Genomic DNA, 22,357 nt, shown 5'->3' with positions numbered 1-22,357 from the left:
ATGCTGAAGATGCCACTTATACTCCAAGTCCCCGTGCCCCAGCCTCTAGGCTTGGGCTGAGTTTGCTCTGACCGGGGATCAGGAACTGAACCTTGGCTCCAGATGTGGGGTCTTGGAGAACAACAAATACCCTAGCAGAGAAGACAGGCCAGGGTTTTTGGTCTTGGGGTCCAGCTGTGAGAAGCTGGGAGGGGCAGTGGGTACTGGTGGTTGACATCGGGCATGGCAGACCAGTGTCCTTCTGCTTTGCATGGCCAGGCAGGTATCTCGCTCCATGATGCTTGCCAACAAGTCTTGTCTAAATGTAATAGTCACAGTTTCATGAATTAGCACATAATCACAGGACAGTAATGACAAAGTTGCCATTTATTAGCCTTTCCAATGCCAAGTGCTGGGTCAAGTGATTTCTATGCATTATCTCATTTAATCTGTACAATCATCCCAGGAGGTAGATATTATCCTTTTTTTTTTTCAGATAAGATAACTGAGGCTCAGAGAGTTTGAGTAACTAATTGAACTAATTGAGTAACTAATTGAACTAATTGAGTAACTAATTGGAAAAAGTAAAAAGGGACTCCTGGGTGACTCAATTAAGCGTCTGCCTTCAGCTCAGGTCATGAACCTGGGGTTCTGGGATCAAGTCCTGCATGGGACTCCTTGCTCAGTGGGGAGCCTGCTTCTCCCTCTGCCTGCCACTCCCCCTGCTTGTGCACGCTCTTTCTCTTTCTCTCAAAAATAAATAAATAAAATCCTAAAAAAAAAAAAAAGTAAGTTAATGGTGGAGCTGGAATGAGAACTCAGATTAACAACCATGTTTGTAATCAGGAGCATGCACGTTAAGATCACGATGTAATATCATTTTGCACCCATTCTCTTGGCAACAATGAAGACTGATAATACCAAGTGTTGGTGAGAATGTGGAGCAACAGGGACTCGGAGACACTGCTTTTGGGAGTGTAAGTGGCCCACCATGGAAAACGGGTTTCTTGTAAACTTGAGCATTCACCTACTTCCAATTCAACCCTCCATTACACGCCCTGGAGAAACTCTTGTTCTTGCATATCCATGGACTTAGACACCAGTGATTCCAGCAGCACTGGTAGGACTAGCCAGAACTGTGTCCGTCAGAGACAGGCAGGAGACAGAAGCCGCCCCCGTTATTTAAGGGAGAGAATTTAACATAAAGAATTGCTGGGGCGCCTGGGTGGCTCAGTCGGTTAAGCATCCAACTCTTGGTTTTGGCTCAGGTCCTGATCTCAGAGTCATGAGATCGAGCCCTGTGTTAGGCTCCGTGCTCAGAGGGGAGTCTGCTTGAGATTCTCTGCGCATCAGCTCCCACTCATATGCACCCTCACTCTCTCTAAAAAAAAAAAAAAAAAAAAGAATTGCTAACTAGGTATAAAGTTGTTAACTAGGTGACTGAAGGGTTGTAAAAAGAACTCTAAGATATAATGAAGGTAGTGCTTGCAGGAAGCATTTACCAACCCCAGCGCTGAGGGTAAAAATTATTAAAATTTAGAAACAGAAGAGGAGCCCTGGGGAGTAAACTTCAGAAATTTGAGAAGGGAGTTCTGCTCACCTGGGGCTCATGTCTTGCCCACTCAAGAAGGCCCAGATAGGGCAGCAACTGGGCTTTAGGGGAGGAGCCTCCGGCCATCCGGAGCTGGTGTCTCTGGCTTTGGGAGAAGGGCCCCTCGGGCAGGGACCTAGAACCTTGGCTGCTGGCTGGTGCTCCCAGGAACTGGGGCCCATGGGCAGCGGCAGAGAATGGAGATGAAGAAGCAAGCTCCTTCTCTCTGCTCTAGCCCTGCGGTGTCCCTCCAGGCTCACCCTGCTTGTTGGCAAAGCCTCTCAAAGTCGAACCCGGAGCAGCTGGTAACACAGAAATGTGGTTTTCGAGGTCCCAGCCCCAGCATCACAGTACAGGTATTTTTCTTAAGTATTTATTTTTAATTGTGGTAAAATATAACAACGTAAACGTTACCATTTTAACCATTCTTTTTTTTCTTTCTTTCTTTTTTTTCCTTTTTTTTTTAAAGATTTTATTTATTTATTTGAGAGAGAGAGAGAGAATGAGAGACAGAGAGCACGAGAGGGAAGAGGGCAGAGGGAGAAGCAGACTCCCCGCCGAGCAGGGAGCCCGACGCGGGACTCGATCCCGGGACTCCAGGATCATGACCCGAGCCGAAGGCAGTCGCTTAACCAACTGAGCCACCCAGGCGCCCATTTCATTTTAACCATTCTTAAAAAGATTTTATTTATTCATTTGAGAGAGAGAGAGTGCACATGAGCAGGGGGAGGGGCAGAGGGAGAGGGAGAAGCAGACTTCCCACTGAGCAGGGCTCCATCCCAGGACCTGGAGATTATGACCTGAGCTGAAGGCAGGTGCTTAACCGACTGAGCCACTCAGATGCCCCCATTTTAACCATTTTTAAGCATGCAGTTCAGTGGCATCAAGTATATTCACACTGTTATACCACCACCACCAGCATTTATCCATAGAACTTTTTTCCTCTTGCAAAACTGAAACTCTGTACCCTTTAGATACTAACGCCCCATTGCCCCCTCGCTAAGCTCTTGGAAGCCACCCTTCTACTCTCTGTCTCTACAGATTTGACTACTCCAGGTGCCTCATGTAAATGGAATCATACAGTGTCCCTCTGTAACTGGCTCATGTCACTTAGCATCATGTCTTCAAAAGTCACCCATTTGTAGCACATGCCAGAATTTCCTTCCTTTTTAAGGCTGACTGGTATTCTATTTTATGTATGTACCACATTTTGTTTATGCATTCAGCTGTTGCTAGACAAGTATTTTTTATACTATCAAATATTGTATTAAGATCCCAGGTTAGTCTGACTATAAACATTGTACATATAACACACCTTCCCCCCTTTGCCTCTGTATACAATGGGTTTACTTTTTCAAAGCCATAAAAATGATATTCCAACAACATGCAAGTGGATTTTCAAAAATAAAAAGTCCTACCAAGAACTGGGCCATCTTTTTTATTATTATTATTATTTGACAGAGAGACACAGCGAGAGAGGGAACACAAGCAGGGGGAGAGGGAGAGGGAGAAGCAGGCTTCCCGCGGAGCAGGGAGCCCGATGCCGGGCTTGATCCCAGGCTCCTGGCATCATGACCTGAGCTGAAGGCAGACACCCAACGACTGAGCCACCCAGGCGCCCCAAGAATTGGGCCATCTTAACATGAGACCTTTTAAATTTTCTGCTGTCTTATTTAAAGTCTTTCTTATAGGCAGATATAATCTGTCAAAGTGATGAGGCCAGCACCCCATACAACTGAGCGTTGTATGAGCCACATCATAGACCTTGGTCTGCGGCCGCGGGGCTGTTGCCAACCCTGAGTGAGCGAAGTGCCTTTTTTTTTCAGCATTTCTCTTTGCTTCTTGGAATATCTGGATTGTGTTCCTCAGGATCGTGTCGGTTGACCTGGAGGGAAACCCTCCTCAAGTCAGCTTAGGCAAAACCAAATTGGTGTGTGTGGTGGAGGATGGTGGTGGTGGGATTTACTGGTTTCTGTCATGGAAAGAATGCAGGAGTAACTCACAAAACTAGGGCCTGAAACCAGGGACTAAAAGGAGCTGGCACCTTCCTCTCTGCCCAGCTGTGGCCCTCCCTCTACCTCTCTTTCTTTCCTACTGCGCTCAGGTGTCCTTCACCTGGCACGGCACATGGCCCTTGGCCGTCCCCTGCTTTGCAACTCCAGCGGCAAGACCATCCAGAGAGGGATCCCAGAGAAGGGCTGTGATTGGCTGCTCTGTTGAGTCCCGTGGTCCCCGGTTGGACCAATCATGTTGTTAGGGTGATCGTGAGTTATTATTGGCCAGGCCTGGTCACATGGCCATCCCTCGGGCCAGAGTGGTGCCCTATGGCTTTCAGACAGAGGGAAGGGCAGGTGTGCCGGGAAGCCAGGAAACAATGGCTGAGTCACTATGAGGGGGGCGGGGGCTCTGTTTTTCACCATAGCAACGCGAGACATCCTGGGCGCACAATGAGTTCTTTGTTCTGATGATCCCCTTGGGGGGAAATGCCGGAGGGCAGGATTGCTGTCATGGCACTGGCCAGAGGCGTGTTTAAGAAGTATGTCCGCATCTGATATCTTATTTGTGCCTCACCAAAAACCCTGAGGAACAGCAGAAAAAGAGTCGAGTGACGGGTTTAGGGACGCGCCGCGGATGAGGGCAGAGAAGAACCCAGAGCCCTGGCTCCCTGACTCCCATTGTAGTGCTCTCCCCCAGCAACATCACAGTCAAAGTTTGGACAGGTGGTGGGAGGGTTCAAGCACCAGGGTCAGGCCTGACCAGTTAAGGGAGGGAGCTTCGTCTGCTGTCTGTCCCTTGGAGGAGCTGGGCGAGCCCCTGGGAGGAGATGGGGGGGCGGCCCCTGCTTTCCGAGCCTGCTCGAGCTCTGCGGGGGGACGTCCCTCCGCTGGACCTGGCGTCCTCCCAGGGGGCACTTTCAGTGCGCAGCTCCTGCAGGACACTGTGAAGATGCCTCAGTGTGAGCAGGAGTCTCTGGTCTTGAACTTGCATCTCAGCCTGGGAGAGAGAATCAGTGTGAGGGGGCTGGGCGTTCCCCAGAAAGCTTATTCCCACATCACTGTCTCATTGGAGACAAACCCACAGCCTTGCAGAAGCCGTGTCCACCCGAGCCTCAGTTTCTTCATCTGCAAAGTGGAAAGCAAATTACTTACCTTTCAAGGCCCTTAGGAGGACTGAATGAGTTAGCCTGTGCTCTAAAATACGAGATGCTTGGGGCGCCTGGGTGGCTCAGTAAGTTGGGCCTCGGACTCTTAATTTGGGCTCAGGTCATGATCTCAGGGTCATGGGATTGAGCCCTGCATCCTGCTCTGCGCTCAGCAGGGAGTCTGCTTGAGACTCTCTCTCTCCCTCTCCCTCTGCCCCCATACTCATGCTCTCTCTCTCAAATAAATGAATAAATCTTTAAAATACGAGATGCTCAACTACCAAGCTCTGTGATCATCTTCATCATCATCATTATCAAATGTTATTCTTATTTACACCCCCACTGTATGCTTTAATCCTCACTGCAACAAACAAATCACTTTATAGGTATTAAGGTGAAAGTGACTTCATATTAAAACAAAGTGGCGTGCACCCTTATAGGCAGGCAGGAGCCCTTTGGAACAGTGATCCTTAACGTAAGGTCCAGGGAACCCTTGGATCCCAGAAACCCTTTCAGGGGTTCAGAAGGTCAAAACGACTTTCATTACAAAACTAAGATATTGTCTGCCCTTTCATCCACTTATGAGCCTACAGTGGAGTTTTCCAGAAGCTACGTGATGCATGATATGGTATCTGATTGCATGCAGAAGCAGATAGGAGAACCCAGCAGTTTTCTACCGTTAAGGAGTTTACTATTGTTCTTTTTTTTTTTTTAGATTTTTTTTTATTTATTGAGAGAGAGAGAATGATAGAGAGCATGAGAGGGAGGGGGGTCAGAGGGAGGAGCAGACTCCCTGCTGAGCAGGGAGCCGGATGCGGGACTCGATCCTGGGACTCCAGGATCACTAAGCAGTCGCTTAACCAACTGAGCCACCCAGGCACATCTCATCTCACCCCTGCCCGCAGCTCAGTCTGCTCCCCCAGAGGCGTCACTGGGAACAGTATCCCTCCCATCTGTCTGTCTCTCCAAGAGATAATTATTAACATTATTTCTCCACTGGAATAGCCTTTTATTTCATGACAAACTAATTCTTTCACAGTGTGAAGATTAAGCCCATCTCCTGCACTCCAGCAGTAGCTTCCTTCCAAGAGAGTAGATGGAAGGAGGGAGAACCACCTCCTGAGAACACTCGGGCTCCCCAGGCTGCAGTGCAAGCGGTAGCAGGGATCATACAGTGTGACAATTTGTTTCCCAAATTCTTGGGAAAACATTAAGTCTGTGTTTTCTCAATTTTAGGGTTGTCCTCCCCCACGTTTTTATCATTCAACCTTTAGCGCTGCTCTGGGCCCATGCTCTCGAGAATGCAGTGAGGCACCCAGCGGGGAAGCGGTGGTAAGGGAGGTGGGAGACTCCATGCCCTTGGAGTTGAGGGCCAGGAATCCTGAGCAAACTGGCTTCCACAGGAGGGAGGTGTCCCATCTCACGGGGCAAGAGGTCCTGTGGTGATAAGGCGTGCTCTGGGCTCAGTTTGCTCAAGTTCCGCACTGAAAGCTCTTTCCTGCCTCTGAGCGAGTGCCCCTTAGTCATCAGACTGGTTTGCCTTGTCACAAGATGGCAGCAGTTCTCTCCCCTCTTTTAGATCCCACCAGATCTTTGGGGCTTCCATGATCCTCATCACATAAGGGCCATAAAGGGAGGGGATAGCACTGGACTATTGTCCATAGTAGTCATGTTACCGATTTGTTCCTTCTGCTGCATGAAGTCACTGTCCAGGACTGATCCTTCCCTGACCGTCAAATGGAGCCTCTTGGCTGAGCTTAGGTGTCCTTTTGGAGTCATGTAAATTCCATGTGATCGAGGATAAAACAGCCTCGCCTGGGAAATTTACAAGTCTGGCATCTGTAAGTGGAGACTCATGGCTCCCGTCTCTTGGCATCATGTGGCGGGAGGTGCTTGGGCCTGGGAGGCTGTGCCCCAGGTGGGCTTCCCCCAGCCCTGCCTTGTTTTCCCTCTTTATGTGGTGAGAGAGAGTTACCTTATCAGGTGGATATTCGCCTTTTGGGTTTAGGCACCAAGCAGACTCAGTGTGGGAGCCCAGTGTTTAGGGGAGCATAGGGAAGGCCCCTGCCCAGCCTCTGGATCCCTGTGGACTATGAGAAGCTGCCCCTCCTGCTGCTGGAGCCCCCAGGTCCCATGAGAGGCCCTACTGGGTCAGCCCTACCCACTAGGGTGAGGACAGGATTGGGTCCCAGCTGGTCTGTTACCTGGCAACCCAGAAAGGTCATTTTTGGATAATCCCATGTGTCTCTCCCCTGACTGAGAAGCTGGCCTATTGGGATCCAAACCTTGGGTGCTTTTTGAGGTTCCCTGAACCACTTTTTTCTCTCTCTTGCCTGGTGTCCCCATGCACTTTGGGGGCATCCCTCAATTTTTGGACTTGGAGAAAACAGCACAAAGAGGGGCATAAGGCCTGGCTTCTTGAGCAGCCCCCAAGGGACCAAGTAACATCCATAAATTCAGGAGAGTTAATGCCTCTGGGGTGGATCTTTACCACAGCAAAGAGGAGATGGCAGTGAGCTGGGCAGGCCGAGTTCCTCTTCTTCTCTCTCTCCGGGGTGCAGCTCCCCTTGCCCTCCTGCAGAGAAACCTGCGGCCAGGAAAACCAGCTGCTGAGAGAGCGCTGGGCCTCTTGAGGCCCCTTGCAAAGTGGTGGCCTGCTTGGTGACAAGGGGCGTCGTCTCACAGAGCATCGCCCTTTGCCGCCGCTCCCTGTTTCCTTCGCTCTCACCGCTCTGAGCTGCATCTCCAAATAAATCATTAGGACCCCAATCCTTGTGTGGGCTTCTGCTTTCTAGAGGGTCTGGGCCAGGACAGTGGGTGTGCTGGGCAACAGTGGTGACAGCCAAGCAGACACGAAGTGGATTACACCTGTCTCCTTCCCAAACTAGTACAATAACCCCTGCACTGTCGGTATTATTATCATCCCCATTGTATGGTGAGGAAACTCTCCCTCCCTCCCTCCTTATTCTGTTCAGAGCACAGTACAGAGCTGGGCGCACTCCCAGGACTCGGTGTAATTCTAAGGCCAGTCTGGCCGGCACTGCACCCAGAGCCTCCTCCTATGTAGGCCACGACCTACTTATCCAGGCACCTGAGACAGCGCTTGTGTGCTTTATGGCTGGTATCGGGGGTGGGAGGGTGGCCCACAGGACCTACACCCTAGCTGCAGCCTCTGCCCCAGCCGGGGGGCTCCTGCGAGGGGGTCCCAGGGAACCTGAGAAGATACGGGGTAGAGTCATCCGGTGAAAAGAAATGCAAAGCCTTACCAGCTCCTTTCGCAGCCACTCCAGGGTCTGCCCAAGACTTGGGGTTGGCTCTTCTGTTTTCATTGCAGCGTCCTTGGAGGGAAAGTTGATGTTGACCTGTTGATGGGCCCAAGGGACCTTTGATTTGTACAGTCTCTCCTACCTGCTTCTGGCAGGGAGCAGGGTCTGGCTAAGTCACTGAGGATGGAGTTAATGAGAGCAGGACGTGGCTTACGCTGGAAAAATGTAGTTGCTTTTTTTTTTTTTTAAAGGGCTTCAGTGTTCTGAACAGAATAAGGAGGGAGGGAGGGAGACCACTGGGGTATGGGCACTTCAGTACCCAGTGGTTCCAGAGTCCAAAGTCTGATGCCAACAGGATCATAGTGACTGTAAAGCTTTCAATGATAATAATTATCAATATATTATGAATTATGAATTAATAATTATGAGAATAGGTGTCCCTTTCTGAAGGCTTAGTTTTCTCCAAGTGCTTTACATAGGTAGGACCCCATTTGGGGCAGATACTGCATCTGTGTCCCTAATCCCCTCCCTCCTTCCTCACCTCTCCGAAGAGTCACTTTCCAGGTCCCCTAGCTTCTGGGGTGTCCTTGTGACCCATTTCTAGAAAAGGAGATCAAAGCAGAAATTTGCTGTTAGATTTCTAGGGAAACTTACCTTCCTGATAAAAGGAAAAATGTCAATGAAGCTCCCCCTAAACTCCAACTTTCTTCTCCTTCCTTTAGCCTGGAATGTGGACGTGATGCCTGGAGCTACAGTAATCATCTTGCCACCCTAAGACAAAGGCCAAAAAAATTGCAGAGACATTAGAAACCATTGAGTCACAGCATCACCAACAGATTGGCCTGTTATGTGAGACAATAAAACCTCATTTTTAATTGGGCAAACACAGGCTTACGGACACACCATTTATTCTTCACAACACACTATCAGTGGGTATTTTTTAGTTGTTTCTTTGAGTTAACACTTACTGAGTGTCTACCATGTACCAAGTTCTGCTCTAGGCACTGGGGATATGACCCCAAATCAGAGAGACATAGGTCCCACTTTTCTGGAGGACATTGGAGTGGTTGGAAACAAACAATAATCAAATTAATATTATGATGGAAATAAATAAGGTATATTCTCACATGGGGTTTAAAATAATTTATTCTAGCCACATGAACTAGGAACCCCAAACTAAGAATTAATACAGTGATCCCAGACAAAGAGCTGAGGGGACCAGTAAAACCAACTCAACCCATTTTGGAGGGACTTGCTCTCAACCCAGGCTGCCCAAGCTGCCCAGAGACAAAGCTCCCCTACAGAGGAATTCAGAATTCAGAATTACAAGGGAACCAGCCACCATAAGTGAGAGTCAGCAAACACCGTCAACAGCAGGGTTAGGCCCCTCTTCTCCCAACAACTTCAGATGAAGATAACAACAAAGTATTTTGGAAAGAATTAAATTCATTACAAAAAGGAATAAAAAACAGAAAAGATTACTAAAAAAGGCAGATTCAAAAAAGAACTGAATCAAATTCATAGAAGTAAAAATGAAAGCAAATGTTTATAAATTAAAGAAAAAAAGTGTGTACCTTTAGAGTAGTCCTGGATTCAGAGCTAGGGCGGTGGGTACAGGACCTAGGGAGGCAGACTGGGACTCAGCGGGAGGAAAGTGCCGTGCAGAATTCTCCCCAGCAGGCACTCAGTGGAGTGAGGAGGCACAGCCTGAATGATGGGGGGGGGGGCCTCCACTGTCTTGGAGGTGGGACCTGGGGCTCCTGGCAAGCCTGTGATCCACCAGGCAAGAAAAGGGGTCCCTACAGGAAGCCAGGACACCTGGGATCTAACCCCCAGCTCTACCAAACTTTCTATGTGAACTTGGGCCTCATCTTTTCCATCTTAGGTAGAATGAGACTCAAAATAGTTACCAAACTGAGTTGTAAGAAATGTTACCTTTCGGGGCACCTGGGTGGCTCAGTCGTTCAGCGTCTGCCTTTGGCTCAGGTCATGATCCCAGGGTCCTGGGATCGAGTCCCACATTGGGCTCCCCGCTCCGCGGGAAGCCTGCTTCTCCCTCTCCCACTCCCCCTGCTTGTGTTCCCTCTCTCACTGTGTCTCTCTCTGTCAAATAAATAAATAAAATCTTAAAAAAAAAAAAATGTTACCTTTCTTGTGCCCTGGGGTTTACAGCCTGAGATGCATTCTGCCACACGCAGAGAAAATTTTAGGTGCAATTTCTCCTAGTTGCGCGGTCATTCTTTAGAACCAGAGAGGGTCTCTGAAACTCTTGTCTGCCACATTCACATTACCTCCTAACCACAGGGGCCAGAAATGATTTCTTCCAGGCAAGTCGCCAGGCTGTGTGTCCCATGACCCTGTAATTAGAGGGCAATTGTCTGGGTCAGAGGTGGGTGCCCCAGCCCGAGGCAGCTGTCTGCAGATAGGACAGGACAGGACAGTTTGCGGGTATGAAACGGTGTGAGAGAAGCTGGATCCTGCGTGGTGACCAAATGACTCAATCAGGTCTTCTCTCAGAGAAGGGGAATTTGCCACTGATGGAGAGGTCAGATTGTCATGGAACACTGTGTGACACAGCTCTCCAAAACGCCATAACTTCCAACAACAATCACTTCTTTTTGCTCTTGACTGGGATGGTCTGCAGGGGTGCAGCTCTGAGCCTGCTCCGTGGGCCACTGGAATCACTAAGCGGGTTTTTCTCTTGCCAATGGCAAAGGATGGGAGAGCAAGTGGAACCCTGCAATGTCTCTTACGGCCGAGACTCAAGACTGCCACGCTACCACTTTGCCAGGTACCACTGGACGGAGAGAATCACGTGGCCCGGCCCAAAGTGACGAGGCAGGGACGCCCACTCTGCCCGCAAAGAGATCCTGCCAAGCGTGTGGAGTCAGGGAGGAGTGGAGAAGTGGGAGCCCCAATTCTAGACCAGGAAGGAAGTTCGGTGAGGAGGGGCCCTGGGTGCAGAGGGGCCCAGGGGGAAGGTGGCAAGCAGAAACCAGGAGGTGGCAGGAGCCCGAGGCAGAAGGAATTGCCGTGGCATTGGCGGGAGACGCAGAAAAAACAAGAAAGATGCTGATTTCTGAATGACAGTTGAAGGATAATTTAAGACCACCAACATTTATTGATCTACTCTAGACCAGGCATCATGCTAAGCCCCCAACACACATAACCCTGTTTCAGCCTCAAAACCTTAGGGCTGCAGTTCCCAAACCATGTGCCCCGGCACCCCCGAGGCCCTGCAGAAAACTCACAGAGACACTGCAAAATATTTTACAATTTTGAGGGAGGTACAATGATATCTGCTGGGTACTGGGCAAACTACTATTAAGTTGTTTGAACCTAACTGCTTAATGAACAACCCTCTGGTATTTCTTTCTTTCTTCTTTTTTTTTTTTTTTAAAGATTTTATTCATTTATTTGACAGAGAGAGAGAGAGAGAAAGGGAGAGAACAAGCAGAAAGGAGGGGCAGAGGGAAAGGGAGAAGCAGGCTCCCTGCTGAGCCAGGAGCCTGACACGGGGCTCCATCCCAGGACCCCGGATCATGACCTGAATTGAAGGCAGACGCTTAACTGACTGAGCCACCCAGGCGCCCCAACCCTCTGGTATTTCTTTGAGCCTGGCACACTGTGAAAAAATGGCAGAGATGCTAAGGGTGCTGTGAACTTCTGCCCATGAGGTGGGTACCCTTGTTTTCCGTGCTTGATAGTTGATAATAGATAGATCCTATTATTAACCTCTTTCATGGATGAGGAGACTGAGGCTCAAAGGGGCATGGATCTTCCTAGGATCCATCCAGCAGGTGAGCATCAGGGCTAGAACTAGAACCTGTCCTCCCTGACCTGTCCCTGACCGGGACGGTCTTGCTTGATGTCTCCCAGGAGTGGAGGGTCATGGAAGGGCTCAAGCCAGGCCCAGTGCATTCTCTGCCTGACACAGTAGTGGTGTTGATAGGAACGCTTGGCAGTTCGAGTGTGCGCTCTGTCCTTGCATCTACCACTGATGCCTAATTACCCTGGAATTACCCTGGAAAGCCATTGCTTGTGGTTGACTTGTTTTGATGCCCTTTCATTTATTTTTAATCCCACTCTCAAGATTCTGGCTCACAGCACATTTTATACTTCACAGGCTCCACAAGGCTTGGCACACAGGGATAAGGGGTGGTGGAGCCAGGAGTCCTGAAAAGGGAAAAACTTAAACCCTTGAGTGAGGAAAGATGTCCTCACCAAATACAAAAGCCAGAAGGGCCATCCATTCATCATCCATGGGCAGCTAATAACATGGCTTCTGCGTGTCGGTCCCTGCACTGGAAGCTGCGGGTATAGAGCGGTGAGCAAGACAGACCTCACACCAGACCTCGGGGGCCTATGGTCCAGCTAGTGAGAGGATCCATTAGCAATCAAGTGGTTCTTTATACTACAAGCATGGCATATATATATAATATATGTTATATTATATAATATATATGCCAAAACATATGATATCTATGTGTCATATTATATAATATATATGCCAAAATATACTATATAATGTATATATTAAATAATTATATATTATATTATTATATTATATATTATTATTTTATATAGAAATATATTATTATATTACATATTATATATATTATATAATATATAATATATTATTTATATTATATTGTATTATATTATAATGAATGAATGAATGAATTTGCAAACGAAGAAACTATGGCTCCACTGTAGATGTGAATTGCCCACACAAGTCAGCAACTGTGGAAAAAATTGTAGGTTGTCCCTCAATATCTCTTTGCCCTTTCACACATGGCGAAAGACTACATTCCCAGACTCCCTTGCAGGTAGGTGTGGCCATGTGATTAAATCCTGGCTGATGGGATATGAATGGAAGTGATGCGACCACTTTCTGGGTTGTGCCTTTAAAAGGAAGGAGAAGGGTTCCTGCCCCCTCCCCTTGTCCTCCTTCTGCTGATTGGAACGTAGACAGAAGGGTTGGAGGTGGAGCAGCCATCTTGGGCCACAAGGGGGAAGATGGCAGAGCAACAAGATAGAAGGAACCTGGATCTCTTGTGATTGGTGAAGCCACCATGCCAGCCTTAACTGCCAAGTATACTTTAACATGAGGGAGAAATAAGTTCTGTTTTATTGAAAACACTATTGTTTTGGGTCTCTATTATAGGTGGCAAGCCAATGTCCTAAAAATATAGCAGCAGAGCCAGCAGCAGAAGCCAGGCTCCTTGATTTTCCCCACTCAGGTCCTTTCCGTAATTCACCCCCCCCCCATATATTTTATTTTCTTCCACATGTTTTCTTGTTCATGACCTGATCTGTTCCTCACAACAACTCTGTGAAGTCCATAGCAGAGACAGGATGTCCGTGATGTTCACTGGGCAGAGAGGGAACCCAGGAGGTGAGAATGGTAGGTGACCTGCCCTTAGGCACATGGGCAGAGTTATTCCCATCTCTTGGATGGGGCAAGTGGGCTCAGAGATGTCATTTAGTTCTGCCTCCATGTCTGACTCCTGGTCTAGGGTCCTACCCAGCCTTTGGTGCTGTCCCTTCTTGTACCCTGGGCACCTTTGCCCTCATCCCCACTTCTCAAAATACAAGTGAGGTGGAAGTTTAGCAGAGAGAAGCCTCCGCATTGTGACAGCCTCGAGCCCTCCCAGCCTCCCGTCCCACCATGCAAGCACACACTAACACACCAACCAGAGGGGGCACAAAGATGGAGTCCAGCTGGCATGGGGGGCCCAACACCACCTCTCCTTCTGTGGCTGCTTATCCCCTTCCAGCAGGCCCCCCCTTCAGCCCAGACCAACAAGGCCAGTAATCCAATCACTTGTCTGCTCCCCTGCCCTGCATCTCTGCACTTGTAGGTCCTGAGCACATGCCCCGTACCCCTGTATCCTGTAGCGAATGCTGTGAGAGCCCCATCCATAGCCCCTCAACACCCACCTTCTCCATATGTGTCCAGGCCTCCTACTGCAAAGCACATCGGACTCTCTGCTTAGGAAACATGCTTGACCTATGCAGAGGACGGGCTGGAGCATGGGAGCAACCCTCACCAATGACAAACAGGGGCCAGTGGGTGAATGAATACCTCCCTTCCCTTGGCTCTCAGGAATCCAGCAGGATGGGGCCCAGGTGCCCACAGCAGTCACATGCTCGTCGATGCACCTGCAGTGTGTGGGAGGCCTTCCCTTTTCGGCTTCGCCTTCCCACTCCTCTACTGTGCTGCCTGGGACCACCTCCTGAAAAAGCCACTTGCCCTCAAATTCTTATCTCACGTCTACTTCTGGGGGAACCGAACCTACAACACGCCCTATCCTCGCGTGCCCCGTACACACGAGTCCCATGCACCTATTTCTGAGCCCACCTGTGCTGCACATGAGCATCCTGTACACGGTGCGCTAGCTCCGTGGTACACAGGTGTCCTACCCATACCTGTCCTCGGCCAGGCACCCAGTACACAGTCCTACATCCTAGGTCAGGCAAGCGTAGCCCCTGCCCCCGATGAGGCGGTGGAGACTCTGGTGAAGCCGAATGGGACAATGGGAAGAATGTCCTGGACCCCAGCTGGACATGGGTGTGACTCTGGGGCAGCTCCAGTTCCCTCCCCTGGTGGATGAGCCCCACGTGACTAAGCTGTCATGGGCGCAGGGGAGCTAACCCAAGTGGTGTGCAGCACGGGGAGAGGTGGCACAGGGGAGGGGCTCCAGCAAGCCCCCGCCTCCTTTCTTCATGCGCCCACTATCTCCCAGGGGGTGCTTTAAATCCAGGGAACCCTGTGCCAATTCATTTCCTCTGATCCCTGAACCATGTCCCATTACCATGACATTAGAGCCTCTTGGTAAGAGCATCAGAGCGCCAGGAAAACCAGATGGGCCAGGTTGGGACCGGAGGGTAAATATAAAACAGGTGAACATACCCAAACACCAGAACTCAGCAGGATGCCCGGAGACAGATGAAAGTGAACGGGGTGGGGGACAGTGGGCATGTGGCCGATCAGTGCTGGAACTTTAGGTCTGCCTAACGTCCCCGAATCAACCTGGAAGCCAGAGGTCCTTGGCTCTGCTTGCACTTCTACTAACCCTCAGTGTGGCCGTAGATCAATCTCTTTTCTCTTTGGCACTCAATTTTTCCAAATGTAAAAATGGGAATAATATCAATAACTTGGAAATTTTACATGTGCTTTGAAAATTATGATGGGACCCAGCATGGTGGTTATGGGCGCTGAGTTGAAGTTTGGATTTTTTTTTTTGAAGATTTTATTTATGTATTTATTTATTTTAGAGAGAAAGGAGAGTGCACGCTCACTCCAGAGTGGTGGTGGGGGGCGAGAGGGGTAGAGGGGGAGGGAGAAGAGAATCTTAAGCAGATTCTGTGCTGAGCCTCAAGTTTGACAGAGGGTTTGATCTCATGACGGTAAGATCATGACCTTGAGATCATGAGCTGAAACCAAGAGTTGGACGCTTAACCGACTGAGCCACCCAGGCCCTCCTGAGGTTTGGATTTGAATCCGAGGTCTGTGGTATACTGACTGTGGGCAAGTAATTAACTTCTCTGTGCCTCAGTTTCCTCAGCTTAAAATGGGGATAATAGCACCTATATGATAAGGTGGTTAAGGTGATTAAGTGGGCTAATATTTGTAAAGCACTTAGAATAGTGTCTGGCATATGGGGAAGTTTATGTAAGTGTTTGTCAAACACACAACTCGTTACTATTACTTTATCTCTGTTTAAGTGTTGTTACCTCTTCCAGGAACACTTTTCCTTTCTCCATCCTCCTTCATGTAGCAAAACCTCAATCTTACCTGGGTTATTCTTTCATATCACCCTCCTGGACACACTGTTTCCAGAGTTTTCTCACTTGGAACACAGGGGGGTGGATTGGATCTGTATTTTTCAAACTTCAGCCACTCACGTACCTCTTTCTCAATTTTTGCCTACCACCTCTACTTTGATTTACTTATATTTGTCTTTAAACTGATCATATTAGATAGGAATAGTTCCTCTGAGTGACAGAAAATCCCAAGTAATAGTAGCTTATATAACATAGTTTATTTCTCTCACAAATAAAAGTATGGGAAACTATCCTAAGCTGGTTGTCCCATGGTCATCTGGGATCCAGATTCCTTCAATTTTGTTGCTCCTCCATCCTAACGTGCTTCCACCTCATGGTCCAAGATAGCTGCACAAGCTCCAGCCATCAGGTCTGCATCCTGGCAGCAGGAATAACAAAAGAAGAGAAGGCGAGCATATCTCCTTCCTTTAAGAACACTCAATACATTTTGCCCACACACCACCTCCTCTGTCAGTCTAATGGCTTACTGTTACACTTGGTCACACCTAACTGCAAGGGAGGCTGGGAAATGGAATCCTTATTTCAAGGGCACTGTGCCAGGTACTGATCAGTGGGAGAAAGGGAGAGGAAATATTAGAGGAAACCAGCAGATTACGTTGCCCCAATTTTATAGAGACTCATATAGTTTTCTCTCTCACTCTAAGCAATAATATCCATGATATCTCTGATTTCACGGGCTAGTTATATGCTTTTCTAAAATACATTAAAATAAATACATATATACATATAGGCGTGTGTGTATAGGTACAGATATCAATATACGCTAGAGGGTGGGAGACTGCTCCGGTCCCCAGTGACCCAGGCCTCTGCTTGTTCATACCCTTATGTAGACCCCTCCCCTTGAATCTGGACTGAACTGTGACCTGCAGTAAAGCAACAGAATGCAGCAGAAGTGACACTACGCCTGTTTCAACCCCCAGCCTTTGTTTTTTTTTTCTTAAAGATTTTATTTATTTATTTTAGAGAGAGAGAGAGCAGGGGGAGGGTCAGAGGGAGAGGGAGAGAAAGAATCCCAAGCAGACCCTGTGATGAGCACGGAGCCCAACACAGGGCTCCATCTCACAACCCTGAGATCATGACCTGAGCCTAAATCAAAAGTTGGATGCTTAACTGACTGAGCCCCCAGGCGCCCCTCAACCCCCAGCTTTAAGAAACTCCCACAGCTCCTTCTTTTGTATCCTGGGGAAAGTTGAGTGCTATATAAAAACTGTGACCACCTCGAGACCATCATTGTGTGAGGAAGCCCAAGCTAATTACCTAGAGACCACGTGGAAGAAAACAGAAAAACCCAGCTGACAACTGACAGCGAGAACCAGGTCCCCATACATGGCCATGTCTGAGCTTTTCCAGCCAATTCCCAGCACTATGGACCACTCCAGCTGACGCCGTGCAGAGCAGAACTGAGCTGTCCCCGGAGAGCCCAGCCCAAACTGCAAACTGAGCAAATAAATGGTGATTTTCTTTTAGGCTGTTAAGTTTTGGGGTGGTGTGTTATGCAGCAATATATAACCAAAGCACATTTATCTGTATAACAACTAAAATCATGTTATGCATCATTACTCTTGGAAAATTCTGGATTAAGTGACGCTCTAATGTTCTAGAAGAGCGTGAGCTCGCTCTCTCTCACACACACAGACTCAGACATCACCAGATAGATGCACAAGCAGGAAATTGATTGAAGACTTGTGGCATGCCAACATGACCACAATAACCTCCCAAATGGTCTCTGTTTTTTCTCTTGTCCCCTTGCACCTGGGAGCAGCCGAAGAGAGAACGTTTGCAAAATGCAAATCTGATCACATCACTCCCCTGCTTATCACCCACTGCAGTGTGCACGAGGGGTCTCCTCAGGTTCAACTATACACTCACACTCAACAGATGACCATAAGCCACACTTGGCGTTGAACTAGTCTGAAGGCTATACGACAGGAACCTTAGCCTGCTAGCATGGCCCTCAATGAATGCTAGCACCAGGCACTTCTCTCAGTGGGGGGTCCTTCCTGCCGGCCAGCAGAGTAAAACATGGGTTCAAGGAAATGGGATCCCATAAGTGGGTGCAGGAGCCATCCTAGCTTAAAAGCTTCATGCCCCATGGGAGCCCACATCTTTGGACCTGCCCAGTTACATGAGTCACTGTGCTCAGGAAGCCCACAGTATGATTTTCCACCAGGTATTTATTGTTCCTTCCAGTCCAGATGTAGGTTACCAATCTCTCGATCCTTGTTTTTTAAAAAATTATTTTTTAGAACAATTCTAGATTTATAGAAAAATTGGGAAGGTAGTACAGAGAGTTCCCATAGACCTGGCACCCAGTTTCCCCTATTATTAACATCTTACGTTAGTACAGGACATTTGTTACAATTAATGAACCAAAATGGATACATTATTATTAGCTAAAGCCCGTACTTATTCAGAGTTCCTTAGTATTTACCTAATGTCCTTTTTCTGTCCAGGATCCCACTGAGGATACCACGCTACATTTAGTTGTCACGTCCCTTTAGGCTCCTCTTGGCTGTGACAGTTTCTCAGACTTGCCCTGTTTTTGATGACTTTGACAGTCTTGAGGAGAACTGGTCAGGCATTTTGTATAATGTCCCTCAATTGGGATTTGTCTGATGTTTATCTCATAATTAGACTGGGGTTGTGGGTTTTGGGAGGAAGACCACAGAGGTAAAGTGCCATCCTCATGATAGCCTATCAAGGGTACATGCTATCAACATAATCTGACTGTTGATGTTGACCTTGACCACGTGGCTGAGGTAGTCAGGTTTGTTACGTTATCTCTCCTGTAAAGTTACTCCCTCTTCATACCGTGCTCCCTGCAGGTCACTATGCTCAGCCCACCCTTAAGAACTGGGGAGTTATGTTCCCCCCTCCTTGGGGATGGAGTATCCTATATATTTGGAATTATGCATGGGAGATTTATCTTTTCTCCCCCTCTTTTTCATTTGTCATCCTTTAGGTTACAATCCAATATTATTTTATTTGACCAAAATTGTCCAGCCTTTGAAAGCTCTTTCAGGTGCTCCCAATGTCCTTTGACACACCCCCATCCTTGTGTGTGTGTGTGTGTGTGTGTGAGTGTATTGAAGGACTTCCTTCCTTCCTGGCACCCTAAGGCACTCCATGCTCATCTTGTATATGTCCTGCTCCAGTTCCAGAATCAGCTGTTTCTCCCTGGTTCCTTGTGTTGGTAGATGGTATTAGAAACCAAGTTTGGGTACCATGTGTGCTTGCTGCTGTCCAGTATCATTGTCTAGGCTCTCTGAGCTGATAGAGAAAGGAAATGTACATGTGTATACTAACCTGCGTGCATACACATATCTATAAATATTTCTGTATATAATCTTCTGCGTCTAAATTAAGCTAAACATGAGTTCATACTGATATCTCCAGTTTTTTTTTTAAAGATTTTATTTATCTGAGAGAGAGAGAGAGAGAGAGAGAGAGAGAGAGCACAAGCAGGGGGAGGGGCAGAAGGGGAGGGAGAGGGGCAGAAGGGGAGGGAGAGGAACAAGGAGACTCCTTGCTGAGCAGGGAGCCCAGTGGAGGGCTAGATCCCAGGATGCTGAGATCTTGACCTGAGCTGAAGTCAGACGCTTAACCGCTTAACCACTTAACCGTCTGAGCCACCCAGGCGCCCCTGAAATCTCCGCTTCTAATCAATTACCATATGGATCATCCCAGCCTCTTCCTCAGGGGTCATTTTTATTATAGCAATGTTGCCTAGTAACATAGTGGACATATGTTATCTGTTTCCAAGGAAACAGAGCTAGATAGTTAACCAAAGGTCAAATTCTCATGCAAAAGTGGAAGAGGTTTTGTTAACCCTTTACTCACATGCATCAGTGGCTCCCACGGCTCTGTGGGTAAGAACAAACTCCGTGGCGAGCTCTGCAGCCACCTGGCTTGCCGACAGTCCAGCCTCATCTCCTCCCATGTTCCTCCACGGCAGCCACCTCTGCCAAGCCTCACACAGTCCTCCTTCTCTCCCAGGGCCTTTGCGCATGCCAGTCCCTCTGCTGGGCAGGCCTCTTTCCCCTGCCCTCTTTATCTGGCTGCCCCTATTCATCCTTTGGACCTCAGCCCAATCCTTGCTTGGGCAGGGGAGCCATCCCCATCTCCCGGACTAGGTCAGCACCCTGCCGCAGGCTCGGCACAGCACTGAGTACTTTTGCTTTATGGCCTTTACTACGGAAGCAGTGTTACATTTTCTCACCTTTTCCTCCCACTAGAATATGAGCTTCTTGAGGGTAGGGCTGCAGTTTATCTAGTTAACCAGTATATGACAGGTGCTCAGTAAATATTGGCTCATTTGCTTCATTCTTCATTTATTTTTTATTTTTTTATTTTTTTTTTTTAAGATTTTATTTATTTGACAGAGAGAGACATAGCAAGAGAGGGAACACAAGCAGGGGGAGTGGGAGAGGGAGAAGCAGGCTTCCCGCTGAGCAGGGAGCCCGATGTGGGACTCGATCCCAGGACCCTGGGATCTCCTGGGATCACGAGCCGAAGGCAGACGCTTAACGACTGAGCCACCCAGGCGCCCCGCTTCATTCTTCATTTAATAAATATTCATCAAGGGCCTTCTATGGGTTGGGCCCTTTTCTAGTCTCTGGGGATACAGGAGGGAGGGAGACAGGCAAAGCTTCTGCCTCTTGGTACCTACTTTTTAGTGAGTGTGACAAAAACAAATAAGCTCATGTCAGGAGTTGATAAATGCTATGGAGAAAAATTCAGAGTTAAGGAGTAAAGGGTGTTGGGACACTGCTAGTTTTAAAAGGATGGTCTGGGAAGGTGTCTCCGAGAAGGGGGCATCTGACCAAGGACTTGAAGGAAGGAAGGGAGCGAGCCCTGGGGATATCAGGCAGCAGAGTGTCCTGGGAAGAAGGAACAGCAAAGGCAAAGGCTCTGAAGCAGGACTGCACACGCAGGGCGGGAGCAGGGAGCGCTTTACACGGAGGTCTCAGCCCATCACCAGAGCCCCTACTACGTCCATTTCACAGATGAGAAGCTGGGCTCCAGGTGACACACGGCTGGGAGTGGCAGTGCCGGGAGGCACACGGGAGTCTGGGGTCACAGCTAGCTTCCCCTCAAGGTCCTGCGCAAGAGGCCAGCCTCTGAAGGCAGGGAGAGACTGAAGCCTCCCCACCCCCGAGGTCCCACCCAGGGCTCCACCACTCCGGCCTCAAAGGCAAAGGCACCCAGTTTCCAGGCCATCCTGGTTGACAAGGACTGCACAGGCCTTTGGAGCAGGACGTGTCAGGCTCTCCCATGAGGTGGCTGAGGAGCCAGGACAGGGCATCCTCTTCTGCCTATCCTTCCAGGTGGTCGACCCCGGCTGGTCTTCTGAAAGCCCCCAGAGCCCGCATTTTCATGATCCCACTGACAGAGGTGAACGCTGAGGCTCACAGAGATGGGATGACCTAGCTGAGGACATGCAAGTGAGCTGGCCTCCAAGTCTTCGTGGAAACCCCACGATCTTCGGACCGAACTTGTCTCGGGGCTTGTCCTGGGCCTCCACAGACGGAGTGTCACCTTCACTTTTGTGCTCTGGGCACCTCCCTTGATTCCACCTTAATCTGGGCCCTGCAAAGGAAACAGTGAGCGCCTACCCACCTCTCACCCTCACACACTGCGCTGGGGTCTAGGGGATCAGACCCCGGCCCTGGCCTCCAGGAGCGGCCAGTCAGATGAGGGAGGCTGACCCGCAAAGAAAATAACTTCCAGAGATCAGAGCGATAATGCGGGCAAAGGGCCAGCCCAGCTGAAGGGGCCCGAGGTCGGCTTCCCAGGGGAGGAGGCACTGCGGCTGGACCTGGGAGGGCGACGGTGTGTGCAGCCATTGGCAATTCCCCAAGAGAACACCCACCTTGGACTGTGCACCCCACTGTCCCACAAAGAAGAGCCGGGAAAGGGGGGGGGTGTTCGTCAGAAGCTTCCTTTCAGCCTTCAGGTGGCGCCCTTGAGCCACGGAGCCGCTCGCGCCTGGGAAGACTGTCCCGACCTAGGGACCTGGGAGAGGACTCGGGTCCCACCTGGGGGCTGTGCGTGTTGGACGGGGTGGGGGCGGAGGGAGCGACGCGGCTCCGTGCGGCAGGGACGTCCCAGCGGGGGGTTTGGGGGTGGGGGAGAGGCAGGCGGCGGGGGAGGGGTCTCCCTCAGCACCCACCCCCGCGCCCCGCGCCCCGCCCCTGCACCCGGCCCCGCGGGCTCAGAGCTTCAGTTCCCCGAGCTGGCGCGCCGGCGAAACAGATAAGCCCTCCGGGGACGGGGAGGGGCAGGAGCCCGGTCCCCCGCCGGCCCGACACCCAGCCTGCTACCCGCCTCCCGGTCCCTCCCCGCGCTAACTCTCCGGGCGCCCTCGCCGGCCGCGGGCGGAGCTCGATCGGCGGCGCTCGGAGCTCCCCGGCTCCCGCCCCTGCCCCTCCCTCCCCGGAGGCCCCAGCGGCCGCTGCCGTAGAGCCCCGCGCGGCGCCAGCAGGTACGTGCGCCTCCGCGGCGGTTCCGGGCCGGGCCGGGCCGGGC

The 22,357-nt window shown here is 49.7% G+C and overlaps 1 protein-coding gene across 1 annotated transcript; it reads right to left on the bottom strand.

Annotated features, from left to right (window-relative positions):
* Positions 1–4,330: 4,330 nt before the first annotated feature.
* On the bottom strand, positions 4,331–8,104 carry C10H20orf202 (chromosome 10 C20orf202 homolog). Its single transcript, XM_021689311.2, has 2 exons — positions 7,979–8,104; positions 4,331–4,564 (listed from the first exon to the last, which is right to left on the bottom strand). The coding sequence occupies exons 1-2, from the start codon at positions 8,039–8,041 to the stop codon at positions 4,331–4,333; spliced, it is 297 nt and encodes a 98-aa protein (XP_021544986.2). The 5' UTR covers positions 8,042–8,104.
* Positions 8,105–22,357: the final 14,253 nt, after the last annotated feature.

Source organism: Neomonachus schauinslandi, chromosome 10, assembly GCF_002201575.2.
Source record: "Neomonachus schauinslandi chromosome 10, ASM220157v2, whole genome shotgun sequence".
Lineage (NCBI taxonomy): Eukaryota > Metazoa > Chordata > Mammalia > Carnivora > Phocidae > Neomonachus > Neomonachus schauinslandi.
Note: the sequence above shows the minus strand (reverse complement) of the source record. Positions and strands in the feature narration are given on the sequence as shown.

Bases quoted from the DNA above. Each gene is read 5' to 3' on its own strand.
- C10H20orf202 (XM_021689311.2), bottom strand. From the start codon at position 8,041: ATGAAAACAGAAGAGCCAACCCCAAGTCTTGGGCAGACCCTGGAGTGG. The intron at 4,565-7,978 runs GTAAGGCTTTGC...TCTCTCTCCCAG, and splicing joins AGTGGCTGCGAAAGGAGCTG to GCTGAGATGCAAGTTCAAGA.